General features: G+C 30.2%; 1 protein-coding gene across 1 annotated transcript in view; it reads right to left on the reverse strand.

Moving 5' to 3' along the window:
• Positions 1–6,597: 6,597 nt before the first annotated feature.
• The window catches only part of LOC118187999 (A-type potassium channel modulatory protein KCNIP1-like), a 305,037-nt gene continuing 292,185 nt past the window's right edge, over positions 6,598–19,449 (reverse strand). Inside the window, exons 7-8 of the mRNA XM_035358325.2 lie at positions 15,429–15,491; positions 6,598–8,624 (exon numbers count right to left, since the gene is read on the reverse strand). Coding sequence (XP_035214216.1) covers positions 8,577–8,624; positions 15,429–15,491 — 111 coding nt within the window. The 3' untranslated portion in view covers positions 6,598–8,576. The remainder of the gene's footprint in view (positions 8,625–15,428; positions 15,492–19,449) is intronic.

The raw sequence follows: 19,449 nt of genomic DNA on the forward strand, positions 1-19,449 counted from the left end.
TAAGGCTTGTTTGTTCATTTGTAACATGGTAAAGTATATGATTGCTGTTTATTTAAAGTGAAATATGCCTTTGCGGGTTACTTTGAAAAGGTATTGTGGTGTATTCTTTGGGGAAACTGATTAGTACTGTATTTATGTTACATATCGGGAAAATGAGGAAAATGTCCATGTAGGCAGACCATTTTCCAAGATCTAAACCCGTGTGAACTATTAGCTGTCTTAAGCATTCGACCACTGGTGGGAATGGAAGAAGGTGTGAAGAGTATTTGGTGCTTCTTGCAAATTACGCTGATAAACAAAATTATATATTTATATTAGTCTCACAGAGAAATTTCTGCAATTGCACCTAAAATGCTTTCTTTCTTCAATTGCAAATTTTCAAAATTTATTACTCTTGTGAAAGAGATTTATGTAAAAATAACATGAACATTTATGTTATGAGAAAGTAACATGAACGTTTATATGAAAATAACATGAACATTTATATATATTTGGTACTGAGCAAGATGCTATGTTATGAGACAGTAACATGAACGTTTATGTGAAAATAACATGAATTTAATATCTTTTGCACAATCTAAAATGGAGAGATGATATTCAATAGTAAAGTTAGATATAAAATTAGGAACAATTAACTCAAAAAATGGTAATGTTATTGTATATTGCAGCTAACTGAATACTTTGAAGAGCAGTATTTTCATTAAGTAATTTGCCCGGTGCATGTATTGAACATTCATAATATGCAATATTTCCTTAACCTTTATTCAGAAAATGTTTTCGGAAAGCTTTCAGACTCTAGCGTAGCATTTATTTAGCAGCCGGCAATTTCTCAGTTCTATCTTTTAATTTTTAATTTCTCTTATGGTAGTGTTTATTTAAAACGTTGAGTAAACTTTAGGGACTCAACGAAGTCTCGTAAGCATACAGTATATCTTTCTTCATTTAAGTTCATTAACATCTTATTAAAAAATTATCCGAAAACTAGAATGCAGGTTAACATAAAAGCATGTAAATACATTTCCCACTAATAAAGAGAGATGCTAAATGTTTTTAAGTAATAAAGTTAAATCAGTAAATCCCATAGTCATTGTAAATTAAGGTTAAAATTTCCACTTTAAAGCATTTAAATCTAAACAAGCCTCTCGTCGTACATATACATTAGGTTAATTGGAAGCAGAAAAGATGAAAAATATGTAACCGCCTTCGCCGGGAATCGAACCACGGACTTCTGAAATACCGGCCCAGCGTGCTACCGTTACACCACGAAGGTACACTAGGGAAGTGGGAGAAATACCTTATAATACAACGGAATTAAATTAATTTTAAAGCTATTTAGAAAAGGATCCAAATTTTTGAAGATTCATTTGTGATTTATTTAAATAAGAATTTTTCTTGGAATATTATCCTTCAACTGCTCTGTGGTTTTTCTCTTTCCACTACAGTTGAAGAAAAACGTATATCCTTCTCCAATTATAATCAAATGACAAAACGATTCTGATGACAATAATCTTCTTATCTACAGTCCCAAATCTTTTTAATTAGCTCTTAATTACAACCGAAAAAAGCTTTCCTTAACAAATCTTTTATGAAACATCCAAAAAACGAAATTAAGAAAAGCTCTTAAAATAAGATTTTCTTCCGTACAAATTGGATTTTTAAACTCATTATTGAATGCTTTTATTTTTAATTCTTTTGGTTCTGGAAGAAAGGAGTTACAATCTATTGCACGTGTTGAAGACTTACTGGTAGCTACTGAGCAAGATACTACTACAAAAATAAAATTTAGCCTTGTTAAATTTATAATGTATCAATATAATGAAATCCGAAATAATCCGAGCGTTCAGTCTCTTTTTGTGTATTGTGCTAAGTTAAGAATTTTCAAACACCAAGTTTTTTTTTTTACACTTGTGACACTTATTTTACAAATAAGAAAGTAGAAGATAAACTGTTTCGCACTGCGATAAAAGATTTAGAAATTCTCGAGACAATAGGTTTTTTTAAAACCATTTTCGCTTACATTATTTTTTAAGCAATTAGCTGAAATCAAGGATTTGATTTATAATTGTCTTCTTTAAAAGAAAATATCACGCTCATATTTTGTGCAATCTGTTACTAGTTCCTGAAAATGCCGTATGTAGAGAATGCTGACTTTCAATCATTTTTAATCTTTGGACTCCAAAATTAGACTTACTTCTAATAATTAGCTCAAAGTTATGAACTCGACTTATTTTGTTTGCAACAATAATAGTACGTTCAAATATCAAAACTACGAATAGTGGTTGATCCACATATAGGATGCTTGTTGTTAATGAGATTCATGTATAAGAGAGTAGATGAAAAAAATAATGATTAAAAAATAAAGAGAAGAAGAGTCGAAAAGTAAACAAGCTACTTTAATTGATTTAAAGCATTATAAAAGGAGTCAAATGTTTCATATTCTACAATTCATAATGACACACAATTTAAATACCAGCATTATTTAAAATATTCACGATTTTGTATCAGATTTTTAAAAGCATTTGATGCACATTTATCCTCTTAAATTGTTTCAATACTTTGTGACCATAGTGCGTTAACATTCATGTTATTGACAGGTAAGCATTATTGGAAAATTACCCGCTGCTTAAAGCGTTCATTGACCTTTTGCAGAGGAGGTTGTGCTTAGTGTAATTTATCATGTTTTCCTCAAATGCTTCAAACTTGTCCTAGAACTGAACATAAAATTTAAATCTTTTATATACATGCTCAGTAAATGCTCTTAAATTGGGAAAACACAAATGTTTCTTCTTCATTCCCGCAATTTTATTCACTTGGCCTACTGTAGTTTCGTAATACCTGAAAAGTTTTTTTAATATACTTAGAATATCCTTATAATTTTGATGGTAACATAAAATTTTGATTTCCGTTACCTTTTTATACTTATGAATCTTTATTTAGTGATTAATCGCTTGTTTCTTCTTTAATTGCTTTTAAATGTCCAAATTTAAAAAAATAATTTCTATTCTATGAGTAATTTTTCAAAACAGATTTTAAGACCATCGAAGACCTTTGTGCACAACTTCTTAAGTAAATTCACAGGAACGTGGGAATATTATATAAAAAATTAATCTAAAAATGAAAATGCTAGTAAACGTTTAGAATTTATTCTAACGTTTATAATAAAATACGCAGTACTAAACTTAGAAATCCTTATTTTTATTGAGAAATGATCAGAAACATAGTAACAGTGCTACTTTAATTAAATAAAAAATAATAATCTGAAAGTTAAAACTATTAAATAAATTAATACTTATAATAAACGAAAAGTATGAAAAATATCCAGTGTCCAATTTTTCAATTAATTTTGTTATGAAGAATAAAAGGTTAGTAACACGTGAACTCGTGATGCATGCAAAGGAAAAATAACATTAAGGAGATATTTGACATTTTTTAAGTTTGGAAAATTTTCATAGTTGAAATTTTATGAGAAAAGAGATAACTTAAGCTCTGAACAAGCTGTCAGCAGTTACTGGAATTCTTATTTTTGATTTTGGAATATATTGTTGGCCTTTAATATTGTTATATCCTGAATGAAAACAATTAGTAGAATCAGAATGATATTTATTTTGCAAATACATTATAATGGAAAGGTAAAATATTTAAATATTCTTCTGGCAACAATAGCAATTGTTATACGTTTTGGCATGGAGTCGAGCAGACTTCAAACGCAATTTACGGGTATTACAGACCAAGCAAGGTCAATTTTCTACTAGAATCAATCTATGAAACTAACTAGCATGTGATTGTGGCACTTTCACTACAGTTGTCGGCCAGAAGTTTTCAGATAAGACAGCTCCAGAATGCACGGACCAAGTAAGAAGTCGAACATTCTGTCTATAGAGAAAACAGAGGATACAGTGCCAATATATGGCATCGGAAAGTTCTATTGAAACTGTTGAAAAGTAAGGTGGCAGAGGCCTAAAAATATAGCATGACCACGAGCTTTACGATTTGAATAATGTGACAATAGTAATCAAATTATCGGATATGTGGACTAGAGGTTACCTGAATGTGCAATCACTGATACTGTATCAGCAAACCAAATTCTGGGCCGGTGGAGCGAGGAAGAATGGAAGCTTCCAATAGTCATTTCCCTCGGTGTATCTACATGCGGGTACTGTAAAAGTAGAATAATTGATGCTGTAAATAAAAGTAGAATTTACTAGAAAAGACGTCATCATGCTACTGACATGTCTTTGGGCATTGTTGCATTCATCATTGTAGGCGATGATTCCTGTGCTGTAGCGTCAAAGGAAAATGAAACAATCTTGGTCTTCCTGACGTTCTGTAACGTTGCAAACATTGTCTTACTAATAAAATACTTTGTGACATTTATGTTACACAACAAAATGTTATATAATTTACAACTTTATTATATACTTCGTTTTGCTGTGAGGTTCTCTCTTTACAGAATTTATATAGATCTGAGTAGCAAGCAGTTTGACCATAAAGTTAGAAGAATTTCGCATGGCTGTGTGTATGCCTAATAAACGACGCTGCTTTGACGTATAATGTTTCACTCTCTCTTGGAGATACCCACTCTGGTTGAACGTTATCGCCCAGGATTGAGTTAGATTGTCAAGCTAAATGTTTGAATCTCTGTCGCGGGATAGACTACGTTTTTAGCCCTGATAGAAATAGATTAAAATGCTTAAATTTAGAGCAGTTTTAAAAAAGCTTGTGATTAAACCAGGTCCAAGTGAATGGTAACTTCTGTTGCATATTTTAATTTAGCTCTCGCCGCAGGTGAGATAAAATAAATTTAAAGTGAACGTAATTTTATGTCTTTACATCGCATAAGGGATTATATACCTTGTTGGTTGGTTGGTGTCATGTCCTTTGAGAAGTCAAATGGATCCATGCGCTGATATACCTATTATTTTAAACAAAAACTTACCTCTGAAAACTCGGCATGGGTATGCGGAAGATCAGATTGTTTCGGAAGTTCGCTGCTCAATGAAAACAATACCATACTGAAGAGGAATGAGTATTTGTATGCCCTGATATTGCTGAAAGGTGTTTCTAAAATGTACAATTGATCTGTGCAGGAAATGCACAGAATTAATACTTTTAATGAAAATTTAAACGGAGTCGTTTACCAAAGCCTTGGATTTCGGATTAAATTTCATAATACAAATGAGTTCATAACAGAGATGTCATGAACTGTGGTAAAACTCCATACTGTGGTAAATAGTATGGAGTTTTGAAGTCATCTCTCTACAGCTAAAGACATAAAGTTTTAAATTTCTCAGCTATGTCGAAAATAATATAAAATCTGATCTTTTCGAGTAGCTACGCGGCAAATTTCATTATTAGTAACAACTGAGATTCGGACAGTGTACTATTTGCAACGAATAACGGATTATAAACTCTAGAAAAAGCTAATATTGTTTTCACGGTAGAACTTCTAAATCTTCTTTCCCTTTTAAGGAAGTATATAGTATTTATACTGACTACAGAAGTACTTCTAATAAAACCGCAATCCTTCTATATATATTCTTTTGCTTGAAAAAAAAATAATATATAAAATTATGTTTTGGGCTTTACAGCGGTAACTTGTAAAATTGACTTTTAAGTTGCCATAATAAAAGTATTACGTTAATGTTACTAAATAATCTAACCAGAGATAGTAATTTCAATTTTAATGAATACTTATGGAGAGAAGTACAGCGCTGACTACTTAGCGTACACACAACGAAAGTATAAAAAGTCATACTCTTTTGCGTGCTTCCTTAATCCACTTAGTCCACAAACCATTTACGAAGGCTTCTAAATGTAAACATAGGAATAAAAAATGAGATTTTTACTAAGAATAAAGTGCTAAATGGATTATTATTAGTCGTTATAGCTCTGTCGTTGAAATTTCCAGAAATTCTTCAAGCTTACGTTATTGTCAATGAAATATTTTTACATTTCTTTCAAATTTGAGCTGCTCTGCATTGTTTAGAGTACTTAAGATATTAGTGTTACGGATTTGATATTTAAATAGCTAATGTTAGTTGCATTATAAATTAAATTGTTTTATTTCCCGTGCAGTGCAGCGCGTGACGAATATTAAAGGAAAGCTAAGCCGGGAAATTAAAAATACAAGAGCACGTGAATTTAACATTAAATAAATAAATATCTCTTTTTAATTTCGAGAAATTTCCAGAAAGTTCTCGCGCGCGATTTAAAATCTTATAAAAAGGAGTAAAACCTCTCAGTTCGTTGTGATTTTAGTTAGTTTGTTGTTTTAAGAGTTTGTTTAGAAAACTGCTCTTGTTGACTGTAGCGAATTCGCGGATTAGCTTTCTCTAGCTGTTTTGAATTAAGTTCTCTTGAATGTTTGAGTAGTTAAAAGATAACTACTGTGATATATTGTAATACTGAACGAATATCTGAGAAAATTTAGGTATTTTTGTTGTGATAATAATAAATTTTGTTCCTTTTTCATCGGACTTGTGTATTCATTTCAAACGAACGCTTACGCACGCAACATTATTTAATGATAGAATAAAGTGCTATTTAGGAACAAGTAACTTTAAGCATTCTACAGAAATTTTATTCAATGTAATGAAATACATATCTTATGATAAAAATGGAGGTCTAATATGCAATTAAGAGAATGGTATATAAATTTTTATACTGCTTACACATAAGTAGATAAATAATAAAGGTGCTATAGCTGTTTCAGATATGATGGCATTCCTAAGGAGGCCTTATAAGTTAAACTATGATGGATTTTCTAAAGGAAAATGTTTCTGAATTCATATTAGCAACCAAACTGCAATTTTTATATATAAATAATTCGTTCTAGATGCGACTTATTTAGATTTTGTCTGCAATTGAGTAATGAAAATAAGAAATAAATTGAGAACATTATGTAAGCAATCGCAAAAAATTCTATCACAGTTAGCTCTACTGTTGCTTAGATAAAGTGAACAACACGTTTTCCCTTTAAATTATATGCTTTTGAACATAACAAGACCCTTAATAGCAGTGATTAGCCTTTTACACATTGTAGGTTCATCATCATATTGTTATTACTTAATCAATCGCTATTTACATTACTTAATTAATCGCTATTTGACATAATAACCACTGTGAACAGTATCGTTCCAGTTAAACATTACTAAAATGTTACAAAAATTTTTACTCTATTTCTTTTGATCATCATTTGAAAACTGTAGCTAATTTTTACTTTATTTTAATTTATTATTTGAATATTAATGCATGTTTTAAAAAATGACTCATTGACACCCTTGTAACATATCTATATCTCTTTTATTAGAATAGTGAAACACCATTTGACAAATTATGTACTTCAGAGAGAAATTTATCAAAAGAGTTTTATAATAAAGATTTTTCAAAATTGATTGGCTAGTTTTACAAGGTTGCCAGTTTACAAGTTATATATCACTGCCATTAGACAGGCTATAAAATACAAAATTCATAGCAACAGCCATTATAAAATATTACTGGAAACAATATTTACACTGAAGTTTCAGCATTATGTTACTTTATGTTCTGATTGCAAATAATACAACTGAATATCATTATTAGGGACAGTCTAATATTTAGACTATTTTTAGTATTTAATTTCATAAATCTATATTTATAAAGCTAAAGAGTAAAGGGTAAATAATTTTGATGTGAACTGTTAAAAACAGATTTAAAATTTCATAACGAACAACGGAGTTACATTGTAATTGTACAATCTACCTAAAAGAACACCATATACTACATAGGTACGATCAGAAAATACTACACGAATTTATAATGTTGCAGAAGTAATATAAACAAAAGATTTCATAAGGAAGATATTTGACAACATTTAGTTCTCTAAGTACATCAAAATAGGATTCTCCATACAGCATGAGACATATATTCTGAAAACTTTGAAATCTACCATTAGCAACAACAAACTTTCAACATACAAAAACATTCGACTTTCATACTATAAAATGTGTCAATTTAAGCTATTTTCTTACATTTATATGAAGATATAGAATTTTCACATGAATATGTCATTAACAATATAAAATGGTAACAATCTAATATGTATTAGAAATGTGTCTGATTTGCCTATACAGATAATGAAACTCATGAAATTATTTTATGTATTCCTTCCCTTAAATTTGCGTTTAATTTTAAGAGAAACTGCAGTATTAAATATACGTTATTAAATACTATGTAAATATACGTTAAACCAGTATTAACATATGTTTTAGTTTTTTTTAAAGACAAAAGTAATTACGTTTAGCATATTTTCGAAATTCAACTCATCAAACGTTTGAGAGGGAGAAAAACAAGAAATTTATGAACAGTGTTTACAAAATTATTTCAAAAGGTTCATTCATTATATAGAAGAATTAAATTCGGGCATACATTATTAAAACAATAAATATCTTCCTTCCATTCACTCTTTTATAAAGAACCATCCTCAGGTGTTTGACATTTGTTCCCACTCATTCATAGAGGACGGTTGTATTTATAGAGCTCCTCATGACATAGTTGGGGAAATGACTGAATGAGAGATCATCATCTTTATTTCGTGGTTATAGCACTGTATCTAAAAGACTGAGTGATTTTGTGATGTTTTCGTCCTGTAAAGAAAAGGTTACAATGAGATAAAAATCTCAATAGAAAGTTAAATCTTTATTTAGTAAATTTAAATAAAAATATAAATCATTAAAAGATCCTTTATAATTCATTCAAAAATATGTACACAGTAGTTTCTCACAAGTCAGAAGCTAAGCATTATCTCCGTGAGAAAGAATGCTCTGGTAAAACGCATCTTAAAAAAACTGGCTTATGTTTGCATTCCCCTTGGGGATGAAATGAAGATAATCGCAGGTAGTGTCTTTCATCTTTTAAACTCGAGCATAGAACATCACGTTTTATTGCCTAAAATATTGACCCTAGACGTGTAATTATAAAGTCATTTACATTTTTCTTACATTTTTAACATCCTTTCTTACATTTTTATAAAGACATTTACATTTTTCTTACATTGACCCTATACATTTACATTTTTCCCAGAGTAAAGCAGAGAATTATATAAAAATGCTCCATTACTTAAAGTAGATGGATTTCTTAAATATAAAACTGCATTTTGTATAATCCTTACAGATAAAAAGTTCCAGATTGAAAAACTTTTATTAAGTTATAAAATGTTGCGTACAAAATATTCCATACCTTTTCACTCAAAACATGCGAATATATTACAGAACGAGTTAAATTACTTTTCAGTGTGCTTTAGTAATGCTCTCTAATAGATCTTGCCAGGATTTAAGGAGCATCTACGAAACAAATATTGCTTGATTTGGAAAGTAGTGCTTCCCTGATGGGTATGACGGTACTTGTTTTCAGCTTTGCGGCTGGTCAATAACATTTTTAATTTTCAATTTTTCCTCGAAATTTGGATTATTTTACTTATTAAACCATAACATGCATTTTAATAATTGGATCTTTTGCCTACAACTAGCATGAACCGGCTTCCCCCAAACTTTTTAACTTACTCTGAGGAGTTCTGCAAGTGGAAATAGATGTATAGGAGTATTAGTTTTGGAAATGAAGTCTGTTTTTTCTTGAAACATCCTGAGAAGTAAAAATGAGTTGGTGTCTTTTACAGATGGCCAAATTATTTCTAGGCGCATGACTTATAATAAATATTTCTAGCTTTCCATAAAGAATATTTATGCAACCATCCCATATTAGACGTTAGCAAAAATATATTTAAAGACTTAGTTTTACTTTTTATCATTAAAATGTATTAGCGACTTGGTTACTTTTCAACACTATTGTACCTCTGTAAGTACTTTGAAAACGTTAAGAATAAGACTGATACTCTTCGCAGTTTTACGCTGCACACTTTTTTAACTTCCAGTAACAACATAGTTCATGAAATATCTCATTACTGGCATTTCGTATTCGCTTCTATTCCTACGGAATAGTGATTGCAGTAACTTGATAGATTTTCACAGTTATTATGCGTATAATATAAATATGAGATATTTTTAATTAAATCACGAAAGAAAAACCCAGTAGCGTCTGTGATTCTAAAGGGTGATTTTATATGGATAGTTCGTTTCGGACTTAATTCTTGGCAGGTGATAGGATTGACAGGATAAGGCTTTCATGATACGTTTTCCCGTACACTGGAAATGGGATACAGGATACAGGTTGGGATACAGGAAGCTCTCCAAGAAGACATCTTTCCTTTTTAGGAAAAGCATAGTCTCGGTACGTGGTACCACAATTAATTAACAAAATTTTAAACCGCTTAAAAGAGAATTCAAATCATATCTTTTTTAAAACTTAGAATATAAGTGAGATACAACTTAAAATATTTAGTAAAATTTAAACCTTGAAGAACCTAAAAAATAATATAAATCAGATTTTTAACTTAACAGATGATATGGAGAATTGACCAAAAAAGTGGCAAAGCAGACTGCATTTTAAGTATCAAATACGGTGCGTGTAAAAACAATTAATACACTTTGGAGTTTGTTTGGAAAACTGTGATATTATATTAATACAAATTTAATTAGTGCTATAAAATATTAAACGTTTCAAAGTTTTATTCACTTTAAAAACACTCAATATTAGCTATTATTGTGCTGCAACAACAGTTAAATTTCTGACTTAACGGACATTTGTTATTCGACTGTCGTGACTCTCAATTTCATTAAACAATATCCAGAATAATGGATGTAACGAACATTGTTCTTCGCACAGCCCCACGAAAGGAATCAAGGGAAGTGAGATCTAGTGAGTGAGGCTATCATTTTTCGTACTATTTATTATCTTAAGCTACTAATTTTCCAGGCAAACTCCTTTGTACCTTATAATTCAAGAACCTGTGGGCACTGAGAAAGATAGAAAAGAAGAGAGGCTTCTTGTTAAAGGATGACTCTGTACGGTTTGTTTCCTGTGTATTGATTCTAAAGAAGTCTCAAGCATATCCAAATGATTTTATGTCCACTCGCAGTGTTTTCCGAAGAGAATAAAGGTACGTAGACGTAAAAAATAAAAAACATCAGTATCTTGAGTGAGAAAGCGTTTAGCTTGAGCAAATTCGTACCTTGCTGGAAAAACGAATATTTTCTGAACTGCATATCGATAGATGATGACGATTAACTTTGCAACTGGTATGGAACGGCGCTGATTTTGAAAACTGGCACGCATGGGAAGGATGGTGGTGGCGTAGCAATTCAGTCAGATTAATAATACCTTTATTATTTAAGCTTTTCAATTAATGGTTTACGCATGTATTTAACTGTTTTCTAATACTTAATCTCTAAAAGCATATCAATAATTTTGAGACAGGAAAAGTGAAAAATGCTAATACAAAATAAATAAATTAAAAAATTGTAATTAAATTTTAATTAATTAAAAATAAAAACTGATTGAGAATATTAGTGGTTTTTTTAAAAAAATAATTGGGTTTATCCATTATGTGTGGAAAATATTTAAGATGCATTTTACAGTAAATCATTATTTAAGCTCTAAAAGGATAATTAATGCTTGAAAATGAAGCAAATAAAAGTGAAGTCAAATAAATTTAACATTTCAAGCTTTAGTAACGAAATAAATAAACTTAATATTTGATTTCAAATTCATTGTTTATGATGCATGCATATGCAAAGTTATAAGAATAAGTGCAATTGCGTACGCATATTTTTTCTCAAAATAGTACCTATTTTTATTTCAATAAAATCATGCACTTATTAACTTTTTTACATTAAAATACTGATGTTAATATTTAAAAGAGGTAGAAAAGCAGTTATGAGTTCTAATCGATATTTGAATAATTTATAAACCAATGAGAAAGAGTGATAATCTTTAAAGACTAAGCAGCATGTGCGAGTATTAAAATATTTATTCCAATATTCTTCATCCACAAACATGCAGGAATGCGTCTAGGTGCGACCACGTTAATGTTAATGTTGTTCGAAATGCTATTCCCTCTTTTCTCTCTTAAATGCAATTGGGTGTAGAAGATAAGTACTCTCTGTAGGGGATAATTGCACAGAACTTGAGTAGACAAAAGTGTGAATGCAAACAAATCGATCGGGAGAAATATTTTCTGAAGCAAATGGGATCTTAGATTTGCATCGTCGTTTAAATAGCTGTTGATAATTGAAAATTATATTTCATTTTCAAAGCTTACACCTAATTTAATTTGAAAAATATTATGAATTCAAGGAATTCTTCGACATAAAATTAATTATTCGTAAGTGAATTTAAATTTGCAAATCCGTTGAGAAATATTTAAAACCAAACATAATTCAATTTGATTTGCATTAATCTTAGACACAGAATACTCTTCTTCAAGAAAATATATATAGATATTGGACGGAATATTTTCGCTTCTCGAAGACGACATCTATTGTGGTTTGTCTCGAAAAGCAATGTCAACATTTTAATATGCACTCGTCCTCGAAAATAACCAAGCTAAACTTTCATTTGCATAATGTGTTTAATTCAATTTAGCTCAATTTTACATTTGTATAATGTGTTTAATTCAATATTTACTGACACCTATTTCCGATATGCATTTATCATTGGCAGAAATTATTGCTCATTTTACTTACTCCTCTTATCACGTTGGACGCCTGTAAAATATTTCAACCACAATTTTGAACAAATAAGAAACAAGCATTGATAGTTTATTACTCATATTCTAATATTTTCGGGGTTTTGCTTGAAGTTTGCATTCCGAAACTTACATAATTCCTTCTACATAATAAATTACATAATAAAGTAACTGGATGTACTAGAGTTTGAGGCACAGTCCCGGGATTTAGTGCCGTCTCTCGCTTCAGGATATATCCGAGAAAATGAGCCAGGTTCTACAAATGGTCCCGAAATTTGTTAAAGAAGACATACATTTTTCTAGTGCCGCTCCATTACAGTCATGGGGATGTTTCTATATTATAGGGAACATGAAAAAATTAGCTTGTAAAAGAACAATAGCGTTTCTATTCCTGTTGCATTTCGTAGCTGGAAAAATGGAGAGTAAAATTAAATTATCTACTGTGTCTTAAATTAATCACGTTAACGATATTTTACAATTAAAAAATGGGAGGAAATCGTAACTCCTGCAAGAAAATATTTTTACTTAGGAGAATTATTTGATAAAAATTTACTGATGAAAATGCTGTAATTAGAAAAATGTAAAACAGCTGCAAAAATTACATACTTGTCCGAGAATAAAACTTAAAATGAGTAAAATGTACTCAGATTTTTGTCATAAATAACATGCTTTTTAATTTCTGAAAACATACATTTTAGAAAAGATTTTCAATTTTTTGAAGCATTTTCTCATAAAGAGACCTCTCACCTTTTCGTATTTGTAAACACAATGATTTAGAAATTTTAAATTGAAACAAACTTTATTTAACCAGCTTCTGTTAGTTCCTTTATTAACGAAATTTTTACCTGACAACAATTAATCATTCTTCGAAAATGATCACCAGTGGAAAACTTTAGCTTATATTCAAGCTATTATTGTGTCATTTTTTTAACATTTTACCTGTAATTCATGTACTACTTCTACCAGAAGTCTAGACTATTAAAGGGAGCAAAGAGCATCATGCCACGTTAGTTCATATTAAGTCTTTCCTATATTAAATGTAGTAGTCTCTTCCGACGAGCTTCTGTTCTAATAATAGCACAATATGAAACAAACCTCATCCTATAAATCTGAAGGACAGAGAAGTAATGATGCGAAATCTAAGCTGCTATTTAATGGTTTATATTCCATATGAATTGTTTGCTATAATATGAGCAGAACCTAGAACGATTTTGATATTTTGAAATTAATGTGTGCATTTCAAAATATCAAAATCACTAAAGTTTCTCTTCATACTAGAGTATATTGCAGAAGCAGATATATTGACTAGACATTTACCAGAAAATTACTTTGTTTAGAAACTCTGACATATCACATATCTTTGTTTAATTGCAAGAATGCATATTCTGGAAATGCTTCTTAGTTTTCTTTTGCTAATATTTAATGCTATATTTATTTATGTTAAATTTAAATCAATGATTTTATGCCAAAAGTTTTAACTGAAGAAAAGTAGTTAATTAATATAACAAAAAATCAAGTAAATTTGAAAAAATAATTAAGAATTTCTAATGAAATATATTTTTATGTTTTCGTAAAAACTGCTTAGTTTAAAATGCCTCCTTTTCTAGAAAGCTACAATTTACTGCTCAGTAAGATATTTGAAAACTAACTAGGATTCAAGCACACAATAAAATTTTGTTATAAATTTAAATCCGGCAGAACTTTTTTTCTATAGTAGATAGTTTCTACAATCTTCCTCAAATATTATTTTGAGCTTTCTTGGCGTGTTTTGTTTTTCCTAGCAGCTCGAATAAAACTGAGAACTTTGTGGTGATATTTAACACAATAAATACATCTTATCAAGTTTTATACCGTTACAATGTATGCAGTACTATCTCCATTCAAAGTAAAAAGGATCCATAGAAAAATAGTATGTCATAGACATTGCTCTGATATTATTAAATAATCGCATTTAACTTTCTGAAATGTCTGATTTAAATTATTAATACTGTGCAATTTTTAACGAATTTATAAAGATAGAAATTTATGAAACAGGCCACTTGCTAAAGATGTACTGTTATTTCAAAATGTATCCTTTCTGCTTCAAAATAGTTTTCAATTATCTAATTTAAAAGAACATTTGTTTCTCAGAAAAATCTATATTAATTGCCTGAAAGCTATCATATTCATAGAGATATGAGCAGAAAATTGTTTCGCAAGCAAAATATATTCTTAAAATAAACGCTTCTGAAATTTCCTTTCTGATATTTAATGCCAATCAGAAAAGTGTTCTAAATGCCATCATTATTAGAACGTCACAATGCATAGCAAATGTGTTACCGAAGAGAGATTTGGGATAGCATGCTAATATGCAGTCTGAAGTTAATAAAATACGTTTTAATTGTTTAATTTTTGCACTGAGTAAAATTTATGTGCATTGAATAAGAATGAATTGAATTATTTTGATTGATTGAGAATAACTCCTACTTTAGAAAGTGTTTTCAGAGCTTTTACAGCGTTTAAATTTTCTGCAAAATGTTATTAACCAGAGAAACTATTCGCGCTAATTAAAGCAGAAAGCTCAAGAAAACATATTTCTTTCAAAATGTGTTAAAACAATGGAAAATTTAAAAAAAAAACATAATTTCTTTAAAATGTTTAAAGGGTATAGTAAAAGTAGTAAAAGCAAAATATAAAATTAAACGTAAAAAGCAAAAATTGTAATTATCATAGTGGTAGCTATAGCCCATTTGGTCTAATTATGAAAATTAAAATGCAAAGAAAATCTTTCCATAAGACTATAAAATAATCATAAACGTAAGTTTCTTACGTGAAGACAAATTTCCAGAAATTCGTCAAAGTCAACGATACCATCTTTGTTTACATCCAGCTTCTGAAAAAAAAAATCACACGTTCTTTTATTATGGGAAAATTATTATGTTAATTCTGTGAAAAAGAAAATTTGATTACTGAAAGATAATAGCAAAATTTTTATTTGTCAAAAAACTTGGGTCAGCATTTATTAGTATTTCATCTCGACTATCCTTGTTAAGATTGTCATTTTCTAGATCATTGTTGTTTGTTGGCTCGTACAATCATAACAATCATATATGCGGACATTTCTCATTCTTTCACGTCACTAGCCAGTCGCTAGTTTTAATGTAGTTTTTTGGAATAGATAAAAATCTCGATGTCATTTCCGAAAAGATACAGTGTTATCGCCATAAAATTGCACGTTTCATTGATCATTTACCCAAACATGCATAGAAATGAATGTTCATGTGCTGCTCTATTAACGTCATTTTCCCCCCACTGCCAACAACAAAACACTTGGCTTAGTATACCTAGATACAATATCGGCGGGAACATTTATATAATCTGTAATTATCTTCTGTGCACTGAAAAAGTATTTTCAGTGCACAGAAGTTAGTGGAATCACATTTCTACAGAAGGCATCTTGGTATGCACACACATCGTTTCTAAACTTTTGGATATTACTATACGCACTGTTATAATTTAAAAATCCTCCATTGACCTTCATTGCAAAAACATGAATTTTTAACTTAAATATTACTGTGTTTTAAACTATAGACTACTTCGTAAAACAAATACGCTTGAAACTTCCCTTCAGTTGAGATAATTCTGTCATCTGAAGAAACATCAATATAAAGGATTAGCATCAACTTAATTGTGAAGTCAAATATTGCATTACTTAGGTGTAATGGAAGCAATAAATTAAAAGCAATTTAGAAAGTTTAATTGTCAAGTTCACAAACCCATCAAAGTCAATAGATTTCCAGCGGAGTTTGTTTGCACTAAGTAGAGAAAATATTAGAGGAACCCGTTTTTAAAATTTAAATCAGTTTGACAGCGACGTAAAAAACCAGAATTACATTTTAATGCACTTTAATGTCGAGAAAAATATTTATCACTGTTGTTAGAAAATTACTAAGAAAAAAACTTTGAGTGACTCTGAACAAGTGATCTTGATGATCGTGGACGCAGGAAGGCTCGATCCCACTGCCTCTGAAAATACTTACATTCTAGGATTTTTCTCATGCAATAATGTCTTGGGCGTTTGAAGAGAAACAGGCGGACAAAAACACCAGTCATTTAGGACAGTTCTGATAGGAAAGTGCTACTGGACGAAAGAGGCGAGAGATTGCTGGCATGAATTGTCCGCAACAATATAGCAAACTACATTTTAATCGACTTAGTGCATTACAAGCATATTCGAAATCATAACACAGCGGAATTAGCAAATTAAGGATTTTAAAAGTAGGAGACCTTCAGAAATGTTTATACCATCACTGAAAAATAGGAAATCACGGCAGCTGCGGGCCCAAGAGTACCAAATTTCTACCCGTGACGATTGAAAAAAAAAAAAAAAAAAAAAGGTTACTCGGAATCCAAATTGAATACTCGATTTCCATTTTGTAAACAAGTATACTCTTTACCCCTTTATTTAATTATTAGCTATTGTGGTATCTAGCTGTTTCTCTTTAAACGAACCTTAGATGCCGTGAAAATTGTGTTAATATGATGTCCTGTTGGTATATTTAAAAGGTATTTAAAATGATTACACAAATTTATGGTCTTACGAAAGGAACGTAAATTTATTTTATTTATACTCGCAAATGGTGAATTTAAAAGCTTCATTTTTTCAAATCAATTTTTTATTTACCAGTGGTTTAAATTTCAAAAACTGGGCTTTTAGGTTTAAAAATAGTTGAAGAGTAGATGTGATCATAAAATGAAATTGACAACATGATTAGAAAGTGTATTAAGTTTCGTTCTGAAGTATTTATGGTCGAACATGTACTCCACTTTTGCTTAGGTTGTGTTGTTTATTGCGGCAAACCACTTCATATGCTACATGAGTGACTGGGAAGAATTATAGTAGAACCTCTCTTAACCTGCAGCAATTGGACTTCACTGATACCGAATAAGAGATTTTTCCAGATAACTGAATACGTATTTCCAGAACTTACCCTCTTCATGTTTTTGATACCATTTGTGACAACAACGACCAACATGTAAAGTTGGTCGTACTTTTCGATCTGTCAAATAAACAATACTGAAAATCGTATATATAAAATTAAAATACATATACAAGATTTTATATTTCAGAAAGTAAAAACTAAATAACAATTTAAAATAACCAAAAATATATATTAGATGTGAAAGTACAAATTTTTAAGTGCGATGACAGATAAATTCGAATACCTGCCTGCTTGTGAGATTGTTCCCATAATTTTTAAAACTCACTTTGTATATAATGAAGCGACATAGATAAGCTTTGCGGTTTTTATGAAAGTATGCAATCCTTTATCAGCTTCTTTCCATGTAAATGTCTTACTCTGCGTGAGGGCTTCATCTTCATCTTTCCTTTCCTCTTGATTAATCTTTCTCCTTTTCCTAAACATATCCGATTATTTTGTCGTCAATATGAGAGTGTATGGTGGGAACTAAGTTGAACTGCCTAAATTTAAACAAGCTCTGATCTTCTTCTTCACTGAGAATAAGCTTCTCTGAACATGTAACTGAATCCAAGGTATTAGACTATGGCGCCGGATGTATTTTAAAACCAAGAGAAACTTCTTTATCTAGGAATATGATATTACGCCACAATTTACACGAATAGTGATATTAAGTAATGCTCTTTACATCCTTCCCGGCAAGAATCAAGGTAAATATACATCTTCCAATGGGAATTATTTCTGAATGTCATGAACACTACCTTAAACGGTCACGCTTCCACGCATAAAATGGGATCAGTAACTCATCTTGTTACTTTGGTCTACAAAACCATAACAAATGTTTCCCACATTTAAGTATTCAAATTGTTAGCTTGATGTATATTTTTTATCTCACAGGCCTAAATTATTGATTTAAATTTAGAGCTTTAAAAAGTTACGTTACATTGATATAGCCGACTAACTGGGTGCTCGTTAAGAGGGATTTTACTGCACATTCATGGATGGATTTCTAAAGGAAGTGGGCTTAAGGGAAACTTTAAAATTCTAAGAAAGCATTTATGCAAAATACTTATATAAAATGCGATGTCTTAAAAGTGTTTAGGTCCTTTTCAGTTTATGCAGCCATAAATTCGTGCATAATTTGTTGGTTAACATTATGTATGGCATTAGCTGCATGAAAGCAAAGAGACTGTTTATCCAGTGAGTGACTGAGCGAGATAAATTGCAAATAAAAGCTGCAATTCTCGAAGTAGAAATTTTGTAAAGTAATCAAGTTAAAATCGGAAGATAAAAGCAGTGCTAATAATGTCTTGACTCCGCTACTATCCAAACTTAGTATTAATTATATAATTAGTATATTAGTTAATGACGAAATTTCTAAACGAAAAAGATATGATATAGAAAGATACTTGTGACTAGAGGGATGACAAGTTTTCAGATTAGCATCAATTCTAAAGTGTTTAAATTAAGCACAAAATGGTTGTTGAAAACTTAACTGAAGGCACATTTCATCGATGCAGCAGAGAAAGAAGTTATATAATTTTATGAAAGAACTCAATTTATTAAAACTTAAACTTAAAGGACAAAAATTAAATTTGGCTTACAGGTTATGTGTTTCTTCTCAAAGAAACGAAATTAAATGATTAGAATGTTTGAACAAGATACTGGAATAAGTCCGAGAAAAAGACGAGGACGGGCATTAGCAGACACCGAGAAAGCAAATCATTAAATTTATAGAAGTGCATAATACTTCAAAAGCCAAACTACCCTATCAATTTAAAGTTTTGTTAATTTTTAACAAGAAAAACTCAGTTTATTTATCGAGAAACACGCAATTTGAATTTGTTGTCATTTGATAAGATTAACAGCTTC

Source organism: Stegodyphus dumicola, chromosome X2 (assembly GCF_044657685.1).
Source record: "Stegodyphus dumicola isolate Sdum_Otavi_A_Nest chromosome X2, ASM4465768v1".
Lineage (NCBI taxonomy): Eukaryota > Metazoa > Arthropoda > Arachnida > Araneae > Eresidae > Stegodyphus > Stegodyphus dumicola.